The sequence below is a fragment of the Sesamum indicum genome, linkage group LG6 (genome assembly GCF_000512975.1).
Source record: "Sesamum indicum cultivar Zhongzhi No. 13 linkage group LG6, S_indicum_v1.0, whole genome shotgun sequence".
NCBI lineage: Eukaryota > Viridiplantae > Streptophyta > Magnoliopsida > Lamiales > Pedaliaceae > Sesamum > Sesamum indicum.
The window spans coordinates 24,219,499-24,233,799 of record NC_026150.1 but is presented as its reverse complement, the minus strand read 5'-3'; the positions used below and the strand labels follow the sequence as shown (position 1 = coordinate 24,233,799).

General features: G+C 35.3%; 2 protein-coding genes and 1 long non-coding RNA gene across 3 annotated transcripts; 2 read left to right on the top strand and 1 right to left on the bottom strand.

The window, feature by feature from the left end:
- Positions 1,561–4,881, top strand: LOC105165722 (desumoylating isopeptidase 1). The gene is made up of 5 exons (XM_011084826.2): positions 1,561–1,721; positions 2,684–2,768; positions 2,859–2,956; positions 3,235–3,554; positions 4,121–4,881. The coding sequence occupies exons 2-5, from the start codon at positions 2,760–2,762 to the stop codon at positions 4,555–4,557; spliced, it is 864 nt and encodes a 287-aa protein (XP_011083128.1). The 5' UTR covers positions 1,561–1,721; positions 2,684–2,759; the 3' UTR covers positions 4,558–4,881.
- Positions 5,769–8,595, bottom strand: LOC105165721 (probable serine/threonine-protein kinase PBL26). Its single transcript, XM_011084825.2, has 5 exons — positions 7,872–8,595; positions 7,245–7,465; positions 6,980–7,169; positions 6,440–6,831; positions 5,769–6,323 (listed from the first exon to the last, which is right to left on the bottom strand). Exons 1-5 carry the CDS (start codon positions 8,005–8,007, stop codon positions 5,985–5,987), a joined length of 1,278 nt encoding a protein of 425 aa, XP_011083127.1. The 5' UTR covers positions 8,008–8,595; the 3' UTR covers positions 5,769–5,984.
- LOC110012118 lies at positions 6,334–6,832 on the top strand. The gene is made up of 2 exons (XR_002287227.1): positions 6,334–6,548; positions 6,637–6,832. It is a non-coding gene; the product is annotated as an uncharacterized LOC110012118 (long non-coding RNA).

Sequence of the window (14,301 nt, the reverse complement as noted above, 5' to 3'; positions counted from 1 at the left end):
TTTATTTTTTAAAAAATTGCCTATAATGATAATCTTAATATTTTTTAATTATCTTAAAATTATAATTTTTTTCCTCTCAACCCACCACTCCATTTTTTTCTCTTTCATGTTATATTTATTTCTTGCCCTCATAAACTTTCATAATTTTAATAAACCCTATTATAAATTAATTTTTTATCTCTCTCACATTTTCTATATTTATTTTTTCTTACAAGCTTTCATATTTTAATAAATTCATGATGATAATTTTTCTTTTTCTTTTTTACTTTATCCCATATTTTTTTTAAAAAAAATTACTTTTTTGGTCCTTTAATTTTACTGCCTATTAATTTTAACCCTGTAAGTATACTTTTTATTTATTTAATTCTGTAAGTTATAAAAATAATGATTAATAGTTTTTCGATTGTCGAAATTTTAGTTTTGTCCTTAAAGATGACATGGCATCCGAGTTGAACAATTTTTTAAGGATTTTCAATTTTAGGAGGTTTTACACATGACTTGAAAAATATATTGGACTTATTTTGGAGGAAATAGAAATTTAACAAATTTAAAATTATATAATGTATAAGTATAAATTTAAAAAATAAAAAAATAGCCGCCCACCCACCCCAGACCTTCACCTCCTCTACCTCCAGTCCATTGTCGCCACCACCACCGACCGTCATCCTCACCCCCTGGCGTCTTCATCCCCCTTCCCAGCCAGCTGCCGTCGTCGCAGCCGCCAACCCTCCTCCGCCCCCCCCCCCCCAGCCACAATCACCACCGACCGTCATGCCCCCCTTCCCAAGTCTGTTGTCGCTGTTGCCTGGGGATAGGGAAGGCGTGGCGCCGTCATCTTCACACATTTAAAAAAATATTAATTATAACATAATTAATTTAATTAAAAGTAATTAAAATAATTAAGATTTTTTAAAGAAAGTTAAAATATATTCACGTGAATAAAAAAATTTGGCCCAAAAACACCCAATCAACCTAAAAAGGAAGAAGAAACGAGAAGTTCATAACGCTCTAAGGAGGGGATATAATAGGTAGCCACGTCGGGTGTCTCCTGAAGAATAAATTAACAAAGGGAGGCCCAGATATCACAAGAAACCCAAGAGTATGGGAGGAGAACTAGATCCTCCATTGTTTAAGTAGATGATGTAAGATCGAGGGGGGAAAGTGAAGAAGGCTTTGCTTTAAAGTGATAATTATGTACTGTGGCTCAAAATAATTATAGGGTATATTTATTTGGCTAAATGTTTGTATTTGTACGGATCCACATGAGTTGATCTCGAGTTCTCAAATACAAGATAATTTATGGTTGTGGTGATCAAATAGACCGAGGAATGACCCATCTCGAGATAAAAACATGCAAATCTTTATCCTATAATAAATAATTGAATTTTATATGCTAGATATCAATAAGTTGAAATAGAGAAATGTACCTAATAAAATGGACTTTATATATTTGAAAATTTCTGTAATAATTATGCCCTAGTTTTTGAATTGGTCCACAGAATAGTAAGGGTTGGCAGGCAACCGACAAACCCTTAAATTCAAAGGCGTGCTACGAAAGTATAGCTGCTTGGAAAATTCTAGAAAGTCGAAGAAATAGAGAACTCCAGGTCGTCTTGCACGAGTAGAACCGTCTCCGCACACTATAAAAATCCCTCCAAAGAATCTTGCTTGCTATTTTCACGTTTTCTTTGCTGGTTTTTGGGGTGATCCTCTCTCTTCAGGTGCGTTGTGATGTTGTACTCACTCTTGCTAATTTGTTTTCCTTGGAATATTCGCCGGATTGGTCATTAATGATGATGAGTAGTTTGGTGTCGGGTTTGTTTTGTGTCCTTCCATTCTGTGGGAATGTATGGGGGAATTGCGGGAAATTGGTTTGAGGAATTGCTGAAATTATAAAGGATGGTAGGGATTGATTCGTTTTGAATAATGGATTTTCTGTTAATGAATTGGTGGCTTTGGGAGGAGAAGAATGCATGAGCTTTATCTTCATCCGAGGATGTTGATGAGTCTGAACAGTGTGTAAGAGTTTCTTTTATAGAAATTGCTGTTCAGGATATGTGATTAAGGTCACACTTATTTTGTATTGGGTACATACTTTATTATTTTGCGATCTAGGTGATGATTCCATCCTTCGGGTATTGTCTGGGGATTTAAGATTTCAAGTTCTGTATCATAAATTGGTTTTGATCATATTTCTACTGGTTGAATGATATCTAATGACATTTGCTACCTTGTTATTTGTGGTTGATGTTTTAATTCTGTGAATTCCTTAGAACTCTGTTTGTATTTCATACGGAAGCATTTACTATTGGTCTTTACTAAGTACAAACAGTATCAAAAGCATTTTTCTGTCTTGAGTATCATTTGTATGTTGCTAATTTCTTTCACTTCAGATAATGCAGCCCATGCCTTTTTTTTTAAGGTTTGTTATTATGCATTTCAATTCGTAGTGCATCATTATTCTCTTTACATATCACTCTAATAAATTTGCCAGATCCAACTGCCTCATTTATGGCAGCTTAAAATATGAATTATCATATTTTTTTCATATGAAAAGCTTTTATGGCATGCATGTAGGGTTGATAATACCCAGTCTTTGTCTTCACTTGGTAGTGATTTATACTTGTATGGCTCACTTCATTTGCCTCCTGAGCTGCAGGCTTTAATGATCTGTATTTTATAGGTACCCTATTCAGTTGACTTATTATAAAGTCCTGCTATACTATTGATCACCAATTTTCTCATTGGAGTATCTGGAGATGGCTGAGGTAAAGACCTCTCCTATCTCTTATCCATTTTTAGATTGTTATTGTTATCCTGGTGTGCATATCAATATACAAGCACTTGTGTTATTGCAGGAAGGTTACAAAGTTTCTTTGAATGTCTATGACTTAAGCCAAGGTCTGGCCAGGCAACTCTCTACAACATTTTTGGGGAAGGCTATTGAAGGAATATGGTGAGTGCATATTTGTTTATATGAGTTATTTTGTTGTAAAGCAATTTTAACATCTTAAATTGCTGATTTAGTGCAAATGGGTGGTTGATTGTTGATCCATGTGGGATTGATAGGAATATAAGGGGTTACTGGTTGTTTACCTTTTTAACTACAGATTGATTCCGTAAGTTTGCATTTGCATGCTGTTGTACATTGTTCTGGGCTTTCTGTTAGGTTTTGTCTTGTATATTTTGCTCCATAAGTTGTATATTTTGTGAAAGGATGCTTCTCATTTGCAGGCATACAGGAATAGTGGTTTATGGTAATGAATACTATTTTGGTGGTGGCATACAAAGTGCTCCAGTTGGAACCACACCTTATGGGACTCCAATTCGAGTTGTAGATCTTGGTGTTACACATGTGCCTAAGGATGTATTTGAAATGTATTTACAGGAGATTGGTCCCCGCTTCACAGCTGAAACATATAGTTTACTGACACATAATTGCAACAATTTTAGTAATGAGGTAGCCCAGTTCCTGGTTGGTGCTCCAGTAGTACCAGAGTACATCTTGAATCTGCCTAATGAAGTTCTGAGCAGTCCCATGGGCGCTCTCATGTGTAAGTTCCTCCGTTGCTGTGTGGTTTTTTTAGCATGTTGCTCTGTTAGTATTTGTGACTCCTCTTTCTCTGGTCCATACTGGACAGAAAAACGAAACGGAAGATAAATATTATAAAGATAAGAGTGTGTTGGTTATAAGAAACATGAGAAGGAAGAGAAATTGGGCTAATGTAGATTACATCTTAGGAGGGTGATATGGAAGGATAAGCTGGCTGCCTTCGCTTAGTTATATTATGGGCTGGGTAGAACTGCTGAATTCTTACCTTCTTTAGTAACTTTCTGATCTCTCTATCCAGCTCATTTAACTCTTAAAACCTATATCACAAATAACTTACACTGGCTACTATTTTCCAGTTGGAGTTAATTATGGCCCACCCACTCACAAGCAGTGGCTTTAATATTATACATTCTAGCAGATTTTTATCTGCGGTTCTTAGACTCATAAGATTCCACGTAAATAACATGCCATGCCAAAGTTGAAAGTTAAAAGTATATCGTCTATGACTACAGCTCTTTTTTATGCCAATTACTCTTTGCTTATTTCAGTTATTTTTATCTGGTGTAGTGCCCATGATACAACAACTAGAATCGACTTTAAGAGCAGGTGCAGTTCCCCAGGCACCCCAGTTCAGGCCCTCTGCAGTTGCTTCATCTATCCAGACAGGCAATACTACTAATAAATCGGCTAGTGCTACTAATGCTCAATCCACAAAGACGAAGAATGAAGATGCTGATAGAAAATCAGAAACAGAGTCACGGGGACATGGAGAGCAACAAACACAGAAAAAAACTGGTTCTCCTTGCGACTTACTAGAAAAGCCATCTGACAAAGCTGTTGCCAAGGATCCCCTAGGAGATGCACGAAGCAAAGTTCAACAGGAAATTAGCAGTGAGTTTGCTGCTATCATGGCCACAGGGACACTGCGTGCTAGCGAAGCTGCTGCATTGGCGACCAGGAGAGTGATGCAAAGATATGGACATATGAGTACAGCACAGAGCTAGAATTAGGTTAAGCTTCACTGCCAGAAGGCTGATTAAAACATTGTATTAGTCTGGAATACTGAAACTTAAAATTCTTTCTAAGGGAACAAGATTTGTACTGGGTGTTTACGTCATTAGGTGAGCGGACCGACCTCAGCTGCTCCACCATTCATTGTGCCTCTACGTGAAGATTCCCACAGGGGGTGAGTTGTGATTCCATCGTTGTTGAACTTCTATTTGAATATATCTATCATTGTTGTACTCTAATACTCAAACCATAAACTTTGCTGCTAATCAGTTGGATGGTATCAATATGTTTTCAATTGTGGGAGGGCAACCATTCAACGCTTGAATCTCTTTGCCCATCCCAGTCATTATGCTGGATGCCTTGTTTGGAGCAAATTGTGATAAAATTTGCTGAGGCAATTTCACTGGATGAATGAGCATCCTTGTTTTGACTAGGAATGAATGACGCAGAATCTCTTTAAATTGTGTAGTTAGATACTTTTTCATCTCTTTTTAAATTTTGAAAAATACAGAATATGTTAAAAAAACTAATACAGTATTAATATTATTATATTACCGATGTAAAAGACAGATTCTTAAATAAGGGAACAAACGACATGCACTAGTGACAAAATTAAGGATAAATTATAATAATCCTTTTGAACTTTGTTATAAATATAAATACTATTTTGTTGCTTAATAAATTTTAAATGTCTCATATTTTAATGTCTATTTAACAATGATCCCATTTTGTTATTTTATATTAGGTTTTTATCTAATTTTTGTTATGAAATTTCCAAAATGTATAATTTGTATTATAATTTAAAATTTTCTATACTTTTTTAGAATTTTTTAAAATAGTTTTATGAGCTAATATTCTCTATGGAATATTTACTTCACTCACCTTAATTTTATTTTATATTTTTTTAGATATATAATTTTTTTATTTTCTAAAAAATTTCGACAAGGGTATGTTCACGTTACTTTATTTTAAACTAAAGTTGATTTGGAGAGAAATAGTAAAAGTATGAGAACTAATTTCTGATAAGACGTGCAGGAGGGATTAATGGGTTGATGAATCTTTGTTTGATCCTTGACTAAAATGTGAGTAAAAATAAATATTTACAAAATAGCAAAATTCTTTGTTATTGTAAGAATGCCAGTTCCAGAGTCTGAAAGCAAGAAAGCGGCAGCACCAGGCAAATGAACATTTCAAGAACAGACACTGTCGGAAAATTTCTCCTTTACTTGCACCACTTTTGGAACATTTTACTTTGTATACATCATAATTATATCATCATGATTATAAGTTGGGAAAAAGGGTACAATCATGCATGTTTACCATATAGAATTTTTCTGACAGATCTTCTCACCCTCCTTCAACAGTGCTATAGCTATTCATACATCACTGTTTTAGCACTTGGAGGACTAAAGGCTCGTTATCACGCATCGTACCTCGACTCAGACCCCCATGCTATGGCTTCTGCAACTGCTTTTTGTCTTTCCGTGGCCGAGGTTTCATTCTGGCTGCTCTCAGCTCCTTCTTTCAACTGCTGAGACAGAGCCGAATCAGATGAGGCCGATCTCTTGTCCGGTTCAACCCAAAGGTGGCTGAGAGCGGTCACCACATCGCTGATCAGAGGGCGGACCTGTGCTTCTTCTTGAAGACACATGGCTGCAACTGCAACTGCTTGATTGAAGCTTTTCTTTGGGAAGTCTCCTTGAAGCAATGGATCAGCCAGCTCATGGAATCTGTTTGGTTCTTTGAAAATTGGCTCAGCCTGATCAGACGGATAAGCAGAAATACACTTAGTTTTCTGACAAGGTCGCATGATTCACCTATCTACGGGAGGATAAAGTTTGGTAAGAAAAAGGAAAAGGAGATGAATCAACTCACCCACGTCACTAAATTCTGCTTGTCGTGTTCCCTTGTGGTATCAATAGCTCGTTTCCCTGTGATCAACTCCAACAACACGACACCAAAGCTATAAACATCCGATTTTACGGTAAGTTGACCTGTTCTTTGATACTCGGGGGCACAGTAGCCGTATGTTCCCATCACCCTTGACGATACGTGACTCTTATCACCCATAGGTCCAAGCTTGGCCAGCCCAAAGTCGGAGAGTTTTGCGTTAAATTCCCTGTCGAGCAAGATGTTGGATGATTTCAGGTCACGGAAAATGACGGGAGGGTTGGCCTTATCGTGCAAATACTCCAGACCTTTGGCAGAATGTACCGCTATTTTCATCCTCTTGCACCAAGCTAATGGAGGTTGGTCTGGTGGAAGTTCTGTAGAATTAAGTTAGATGTCAATGACTGCTTCGTGTTATATGAACTTCGAATTTATAGTTAAAACAACAAAAGTTTATCTCATGTAAGGGCTAAATCATGCTGTAACCACACCAACTGTCTTAAAGGAAAGATGAATGATCGGTACCAAAAAGATGGTCTTCCAGAGATCCCAACGGCATGAACTCATAAACCAAAAGTCTCTGCTCCCCATCAGCACAATACCCGATCAAGTTCACCAGATTTTGGTGGTGCAAAAGACTCAGCATCAGAACCTCCACTAGAAATTCTCTGTTCCCTTGCAGCCCGTTGCGATCAAGTTGCTTAACGGCTACAGTCTGGAAACCAATAATCTATACTCAATCACAGGAAACTTAATAATGAATATAAAGCGAAAAAGACGTTGAAAGTACCTGGTTGGTTTTATCAAGGTATCCTTTATACACTCGTCCGAATCCACCCTCGCCAATCAGACATTCTTGCCTGAAATTGTTGGTTGCTGAGGCCAGCTCTCTGAAGGTGAAAGTTTCAGCTGCAATATTAGAATCCCCCCCCTCTTTGTTGGTAGCCCTGTTATTTGAAGCTTCGACTGCTACCTTATGTGCAGGTTCTATTGTCGTCTTTCTAGCATTTTCTGCACATAAGATTAGAGAATTTCAAATTCCTCAACCAAAACTCGATCAACCTATGCATCCATGATGTCCTACTGCACAATAACATCCTTGTTCGACATGTTTGATCAATGCTATTGTAGGAAATTAATGCAGTTATCATCATTCTTGCTACAAAAAACAAGAAACATGAATGGTGTTTTTCAATCTACAACATTTCATTCTCTTGTATACCTGCAAAGGTTTAGGCAGAAAGACAACATTTTCTAAACTACCCTAAGGCCCGGCACCACAAATTGTCAATCACCAAGACAACATTCACATGTTCTCATTTGTTGCATGTTGTGTACAATAAGACATACGATGTAGGACAATGTTTGCATATTTCTTCTGATAACAATGAAAAAGAAGAGAATTTGTGTGTCTTACCATGCCTTGCCTGAGAGAGCTGCCGCTGTGGTGGCTCCCTCTCGGGTGGGCTGGTGGGTGGTGATTCCCTTCTCTTGCTACTAAATCTCTTGGATGCTTTCTTTTCTTGGGACGAGAAGCATGGAAAGCAACTCATTTTCTTGCAATATTAAAATTCCAAGATCCACAGCATCTGTAAATAGAAAGAATTCCTGTTCTTGTGCAGAGCATCAAAAACCCTTTTCGTTTATCATCACCGACAACACAAATCAACCATAAATACTGAAAAAAAGATTTTTTTTTTTTTTGGGAGAAATTTATCCCAAAAGAAGCGCTCTTTCTTTGTCTTTGAGAAGCAAGACAGGCAAAAGCCTCATAACCCCAACGAGGAAATGGTGATGATTGGTTCTTGGAAGGACAGACGAAGGGCACAGAAACTGAAACAGATGTTTAACATCAACAATGTACATGGCATAAGCCAGAAATGAGTAAGGTGATGTATGTAGAAAAGGAGGATTAAATTAAGTTGGTGATCTGATGGACACTCATAACACCTGATCATGGCAAGAAGCCATGTTTAGGAGGAGTTGAGAATGGTGAGGTGATGTCTTTATCTTTCTTCTCCAACTTCCCCGAATAGAAAGGAGAATGTTAAGGAATGTGTAATAATGAGAGGGAAAACCGGCAACTTTGAGTTGGCAGATGGACCTCATCAACATCTGCCCCTTGTTTGTTTAAGCAGTTAATGTATGACCACTTTCACTTTGTCTACAAATAGTTTGTTTGTTTGCATAAAATGTTGCTGCATTTTCTATATTATTTATTTAATACATATATGTTATATTTAGTATAGAAACAATATTTTTTACTAAGTAAAAGATTTCAACTTTGAAGAGTGTAGATGTGCATGGGATCCTACATAAACACAATTGCAGATACAAAAATGTCCATTTTTACAAGGGAAAATATCTAAACATGTCAATGATAATGATTTAAGCATTTTTATTCGAGTTGATTTGATCGGGATTTCCAGACAAGTCCATCCAACTGTTAGTCCACATGCAGATCCGTGGACTGATATTCGTAAATATTATCTTGATACGATTGCTACGAATATAACAGCAATATATATACGAGCCATCAACCTTTTTTGATTCATCTTTTTTGTACTACTTTTCGTCAGGGATTGAAGGAGTGGTTACTGTCTGGCTGCCTTCCATTTTGAACTTCTTAAGTAGTGCCTCTGTGTATTTCCTTTGACATATAAATATTTCATCTTTCTCTTGATTTATCTTGATTACGTCCAAGAAATACATTAGACCAACATCACTCATCTAGAATGTCTCCGTCGTGTCTTCTTTGAAGCTTTGGATCATTTCTATTGTTTTCGATATATATGAGATCATCTACGTATGAGAAATTACTCTGGATACTCATCGACATTGATCCAGAAGTAGTTATCTATTTTATTATGCTAGGCTCCTGGTGCACGTTTGAGCTCGTAAAGTGCTTTATTGAACCTCAACGCTCTTTCTTCATGACCTTGTGCTACGAACCTTTTAGGTTGTTCCACGTAGGTTTTTTTCGTTGATATAGCCATTTAGGAATTCAGACTTTACGTCCATTTGATATATTTTTCATTTCTTATTTGTTATTATTGTGAAAGCTCTTATAGTATCTAAAAGGCGCTGTTGGAGCAAAAGTTTCAGTATAGTCTATACCGAGAAATTGAGAATATCCTTTGCGAGCTTTGTGCTTCTGTATTGATCTATCTACATTCAACTTCGTCTTGTAGATCCACTTGACTCCTATTACTTATTTGTCTTTTGGCATGTCGGCAAGCTCCCATGTTTCGTTCTTTTCGATCATCTTGATTTCTTCTTTCATTGGCTGGACCTTATTTTATGTTTTACAACAGCCTCAAAATTCTCTGGTTCCATCATGATTGGGCCAATATGTCGTGCGTTTTGGACTTAGAAGGCCCAGTCCATAAAGCTACATGGGCTTTGTGGTCAGATTATTGATGTCTCTTTATCTATTTTTGAGTACCAAAAGAAGGAAAAGGTTAAAGCGATTTTGCTGACCCATAAAAGCACTTTTACAAATCTTCTGATAGAAGCGTGTTGATTTTCTTTTTTTAATTATTATTATTATTATTATTATTTACTTCTATTAATAAATAAAAATAAATAAATAAATTGAGCTCAATTTCATCATCTCAATTCTCGCAACGTGTTACAAAAGATTAATTAATTATGAATGGAGTTTTCAGCATTCATCACTTTGTTAGTTAGGGACGACACTGAATTTAAATTTAAAATTAGATTCAAAATAAAACTTTAGGGAAAAAGTGTATATTTCATTTATCCAAATATAAGACACGCAGATGATAATTTTATAAATTAAAATAATAATATGAAATAATTTATACTTAATATGTAAACAAAAATAACAAATTTTTAAAAGTTTAAATTAAGCCTAAAACATATATATAAGTGTTTCATATTTAAAGAATTATATTAGTATTGTGTTTAAGAAAATACATTATTTACTATTTTTAAAATTTTAAATAAGATTTAGCGAGTCTAATTCAGTACTAGAGCGCAGATCTAAAGAGGGTCGAGCCCTGAACTTAGCAAACTCGCTTCATATCCAACCTGCTGTCACCCGCAACAGTATATTCGAAAAATATATTTTCACAAAGCAAGTATGAAACACTTACAATGTGATTAGTCGTTTTTTCTGAACTGTACACCAAACACATAACAAATATATTACGCTTATCATATAATTATTTCAAATCTAATCAAATTCGATCTAGCTTATAATTTCCAATATATTTGATATGTAAATTAACATAGAACAAATCAGACAGTGGTGTTTATGATGAAATGATAAGGTGGTACAATTTTCTTAAATTGTGTTTTCTTTTCCTTTTATCGTTCACATTTTCGATGCTCTTTCGTAGATTGATCATCTTTGCTCGCTCACAAATTTATCATTGATCATATCATCCAAATGCCTACAAAATTATGATTTTATTAATATTTTGTTATTTTATTTTTATTCAATTAATATTATTTATATCAAATAATATAATATTTTCTATGTGTGTAGTGTGTTCCCTCTTCTTACTTTATATCATCTTCGTTTCTTTTATATGACGATCCATCAACAAGAAAAGTATTTTTAAAAATAATTGCTTTTTAAAAAGACTATCTTTTCACTTAAAAAAAAATTAATATCATGGACTAATTTTCAACATTACTTTTAAAAATAAAAATATGAAATTTATTTTTCCAAATTTCAAATATTTTGGGATTAGGTTAGAAGTAGAATCAGATGGTAGTGATTATGAAATGATGGGGGTGTAATAATTAATAACTTTTTTGGTACCAACTTTAATTTTCTTGAAGACTGTGTGTGTTTGTGAAGAAGACAAAAAGCAAACTCCAAATCCATTCAAACAATAGGAAATACAAAAGATCTGCCTCAAACCCTAAACCCAAAAATACACACACTAATTTGAACCTTTTTTTTTTCTTTTTCATCACAAAAAATTCTTATATGAATCAAATTTGATCGAATCAAATTAATCACACTGCAAGTATATAATACTTATTATATAATTGATTCAGATCCAATCAACATGGCTTGAATTAAAATTTCCATTCATTCACATCTACTACAGCAATAGAAACATATATAACATCATCGACATCAAAGATTGATCGATCGATCGACTGATGATCGAGACATATAGCACCGGAGCTTTGAGTACAACAAATATGTATATGAATATGATGGTGATCGTCTCTCTAGCTATACAATTCTATTAAACCATCAAAAAAGGAACAACTTCACAACAAACGGAGAAAGAACAAAAAAAGTGATGATGCTAACATTAATGATATACGACGAGCAGAAACAAAAACCATCAATCATGATGACAAGCAGTAGTATTAACGGTGGATCTAGTGCGATAACTATGCAACAACATACGATGGATGTAACAAATTATATGAACGGCGTCCCAAAATTTCTCTTCTTCCCACATGATCCCAAAAGCTGGCTGATTCTTGATCGTTGGTTCCGAAAACACAGTGATTTTTAATTTACCTGTTGGAAATAGGGTTTGGGCCACTGGGAACCTCATGATCACTCACTTCAAACTCATCTCTTCCTTTGCATTTCCTACTCACCCTCTTCCTGCTGGGGGGGCGGAAATCCACGGACGTTCTTGCAGCAGCATGGTTTTCATCTGAGAAAAGGGTTTGTTGGTGAGGGTGATGATGATCAAAAGCAGCGGATCTTGACAGCATATCCATAGAGGGGTTTGAGGGGCCGACGACAACAGCAGCGGTGGAGCTGAGGAGGATGAGAAGGGCTATAAAGAGAAGAGTGATGAGTAATTGGTGGGATTTGGTGGAGAATTCAACAAGTGGTGAGGAGGAGGAAGAGGAGGAAGAGTTGAGTTTGGGTGTTGTTGCCATGCAAATTGGAGATAGAGAACCAGCAGCACCCCCCAAGAGCCCACAAGGGATCAATATCCATTAACCAGATCGATGTTAAGAGTAGCGTGGAAATTGAGGGTGCGGAGACAAATAAAGGAGAGTAGGGGGAGAGGAATCAAAAGTACTACTGCATGCTATTTATATATATATATGTGGAAAAGATTAGAGGGTTTGAATTTCAACGTATATTTGTTGGGAATGGGAGAATTTGGAATATAAATCAGATGTTAAACTTAACAGGGAAGTAGTAGAGAGTCGAAATTATATGTATGTATGGAGGTAGGGTTCTTGGAATATTTATGAAAAAAGGCTGCCAAATAAAAGATATTGACTTTGTTGCCCCACTCTGGATTTATTTCTATGGTTCAACTCTAAAGTTATAAATTCCAGGAATTTTAATTTCTTAGGGTATATGTACTAGCTCACTTTTTGTGGAAAAAATATTTATTTTTCTTGGAATAAATAGATTCATAATATCTTGGTAAATCGTTAATAATAAATTAGCTCATATGCATATATGTCAATTAAGTTTTCTACGGCTGAAATAATATATTTTGTAATTCATATACTTTTTAATATTATCGACAGTACTCTACAAAGAACGTAGTATGAATTTTCTGTATGAAAAAAGTTAAAATAAATAAAAATTTACGCTTAAAAATAAAATAATAATATTCGAGGTAGCGTTTAGAACACTCAAAGAAGTTATGCAAACTAAAGTCAAGATGAGAATGTATATGCATGAGAAGAACGTTTTCACATTCTAAGTGAGGAATTAAATTAAAGTTGGTAACTTTCAAACCCTGATGATCAACATTAAAATGAAAAAAGTGTGGAGCATGGGCAGGGGCGTTATGGTCATTTGAGTACTCCACAATTTACTCCCAGGGGTGTGCTGTTATTGGGGGGCAATTTAGTAAAAGAGAAAGAGTCTTGAAGTGCAAGAAAATAAAAAATAAAAATAAAAATAAAAAAGAGGGTAGTGCAGATTGAGAGAAGAAGAAAAGCACTAAAGGAGATTGCTGCTGGAGAGAGGAGATTGTGGTACCTTTTTCTTATTGACAACTACCCATTTTATATTTTTATCTTTGACCAACATTATTTCCCATTTCTTTTCCTCGATACATATATATATTGATATAAAGTTGAAAAATATATCAAATTACTCGACATTTAATTTAAGATGAATTATTAATTCCATTTTGGAGGGAAGCTCGATTTACTTCATAAGCAAAGAAAATTGGATAGCTAATTTCGAGAGGAGAAAAATTTCGACTCTCATATAAACTTAAACCAATTATATGACAAGTATAATATACTCGTCCTGTTATTGGTGTATAATTTTAAAAAAAAATGAATAATCACATAATAAGTGTAACATACTTATTTTATAATTAATTTGATTTGATGACGAAGACAAGAATTTTTGGAAAGGGTTTCTTTCTTTGCTTTATGACTTCCGGAATTGTCCAAAAGAACGGAAGGAGGAAATCTTATTCTTCTCTCTATTGAAAAATACAATACAAGTTGAGGAAGAGGAAAAATGAAGTAAAGAAGAAAAGGCCGAAAGTGGATGATGTGGTGTAAATTAAAAAAATAAAAATGAAGAAAAGAAAAAGGGGGAGAGAAAGAAAAGTGAAGCATCGTATTCTCTCCATCACCCACACCTCGCCTCACCTCAAAGTGAATTCAATTCCCCCAAACAAGGTCTTGTCTCCGCCATGCCTATCCATGGACCCCCCACCACACCCCACCCCCACCACCCACAAAATGCCTAAACATTATTCCTACCCATATGCATGTACACACACGCACACGCGCAAGCACAAATATGTAATTTAAGCTTCAAAATTTGATAAAACTTGATTAATATATATGGGAATATTGATATTTTATATGGCTTTGGACTCTTCGAAAATTAAGAATAATTATATTTA

Excerpts from the sequence above, each read along its gene's own strand:
- LOC105165722 (XM_011084826.2), top strand. Across the intron at positions 2,957-3,234 it reads AAGGCTATTGAAGGAATATG|GCATACAGGAATAGTGGTTT; the intron begins GTGAGTGCATAT and ends TCTCATTTGCAG. Across the intron at positions 3,555-4,120 it reads TCCCATGGGCGCTCTCATGT|TGCCCATGATACAACAACTA; the intron begins GTAAGTTCCTCC and ends TATCTGGTGTAG.
- LOC105165721 (XM_011084825.2), bottom strand. The coding sequence starts at position 8,007 with ATGAGTTGCTTTCCATGCTTCTCGTCCCAAGAAAAGAAAGCATCCAAG. Across the intron at positions 7,170-7,244 it reads ACCTTGATAAAACCAACCAG|ACTGTAGCCGTTAAGCAACT; the intron begins GTACTTTCAACG and ends ATTGGTTTCCAG. Across the intron at positions 6,324-6,439 it reads AGCAGAATTTAGTGACGTGG|GCTGAGCCAATTTTCAAAGA; the intron begins GTGAGTTGATTC and ends CCGTCTGATCAG.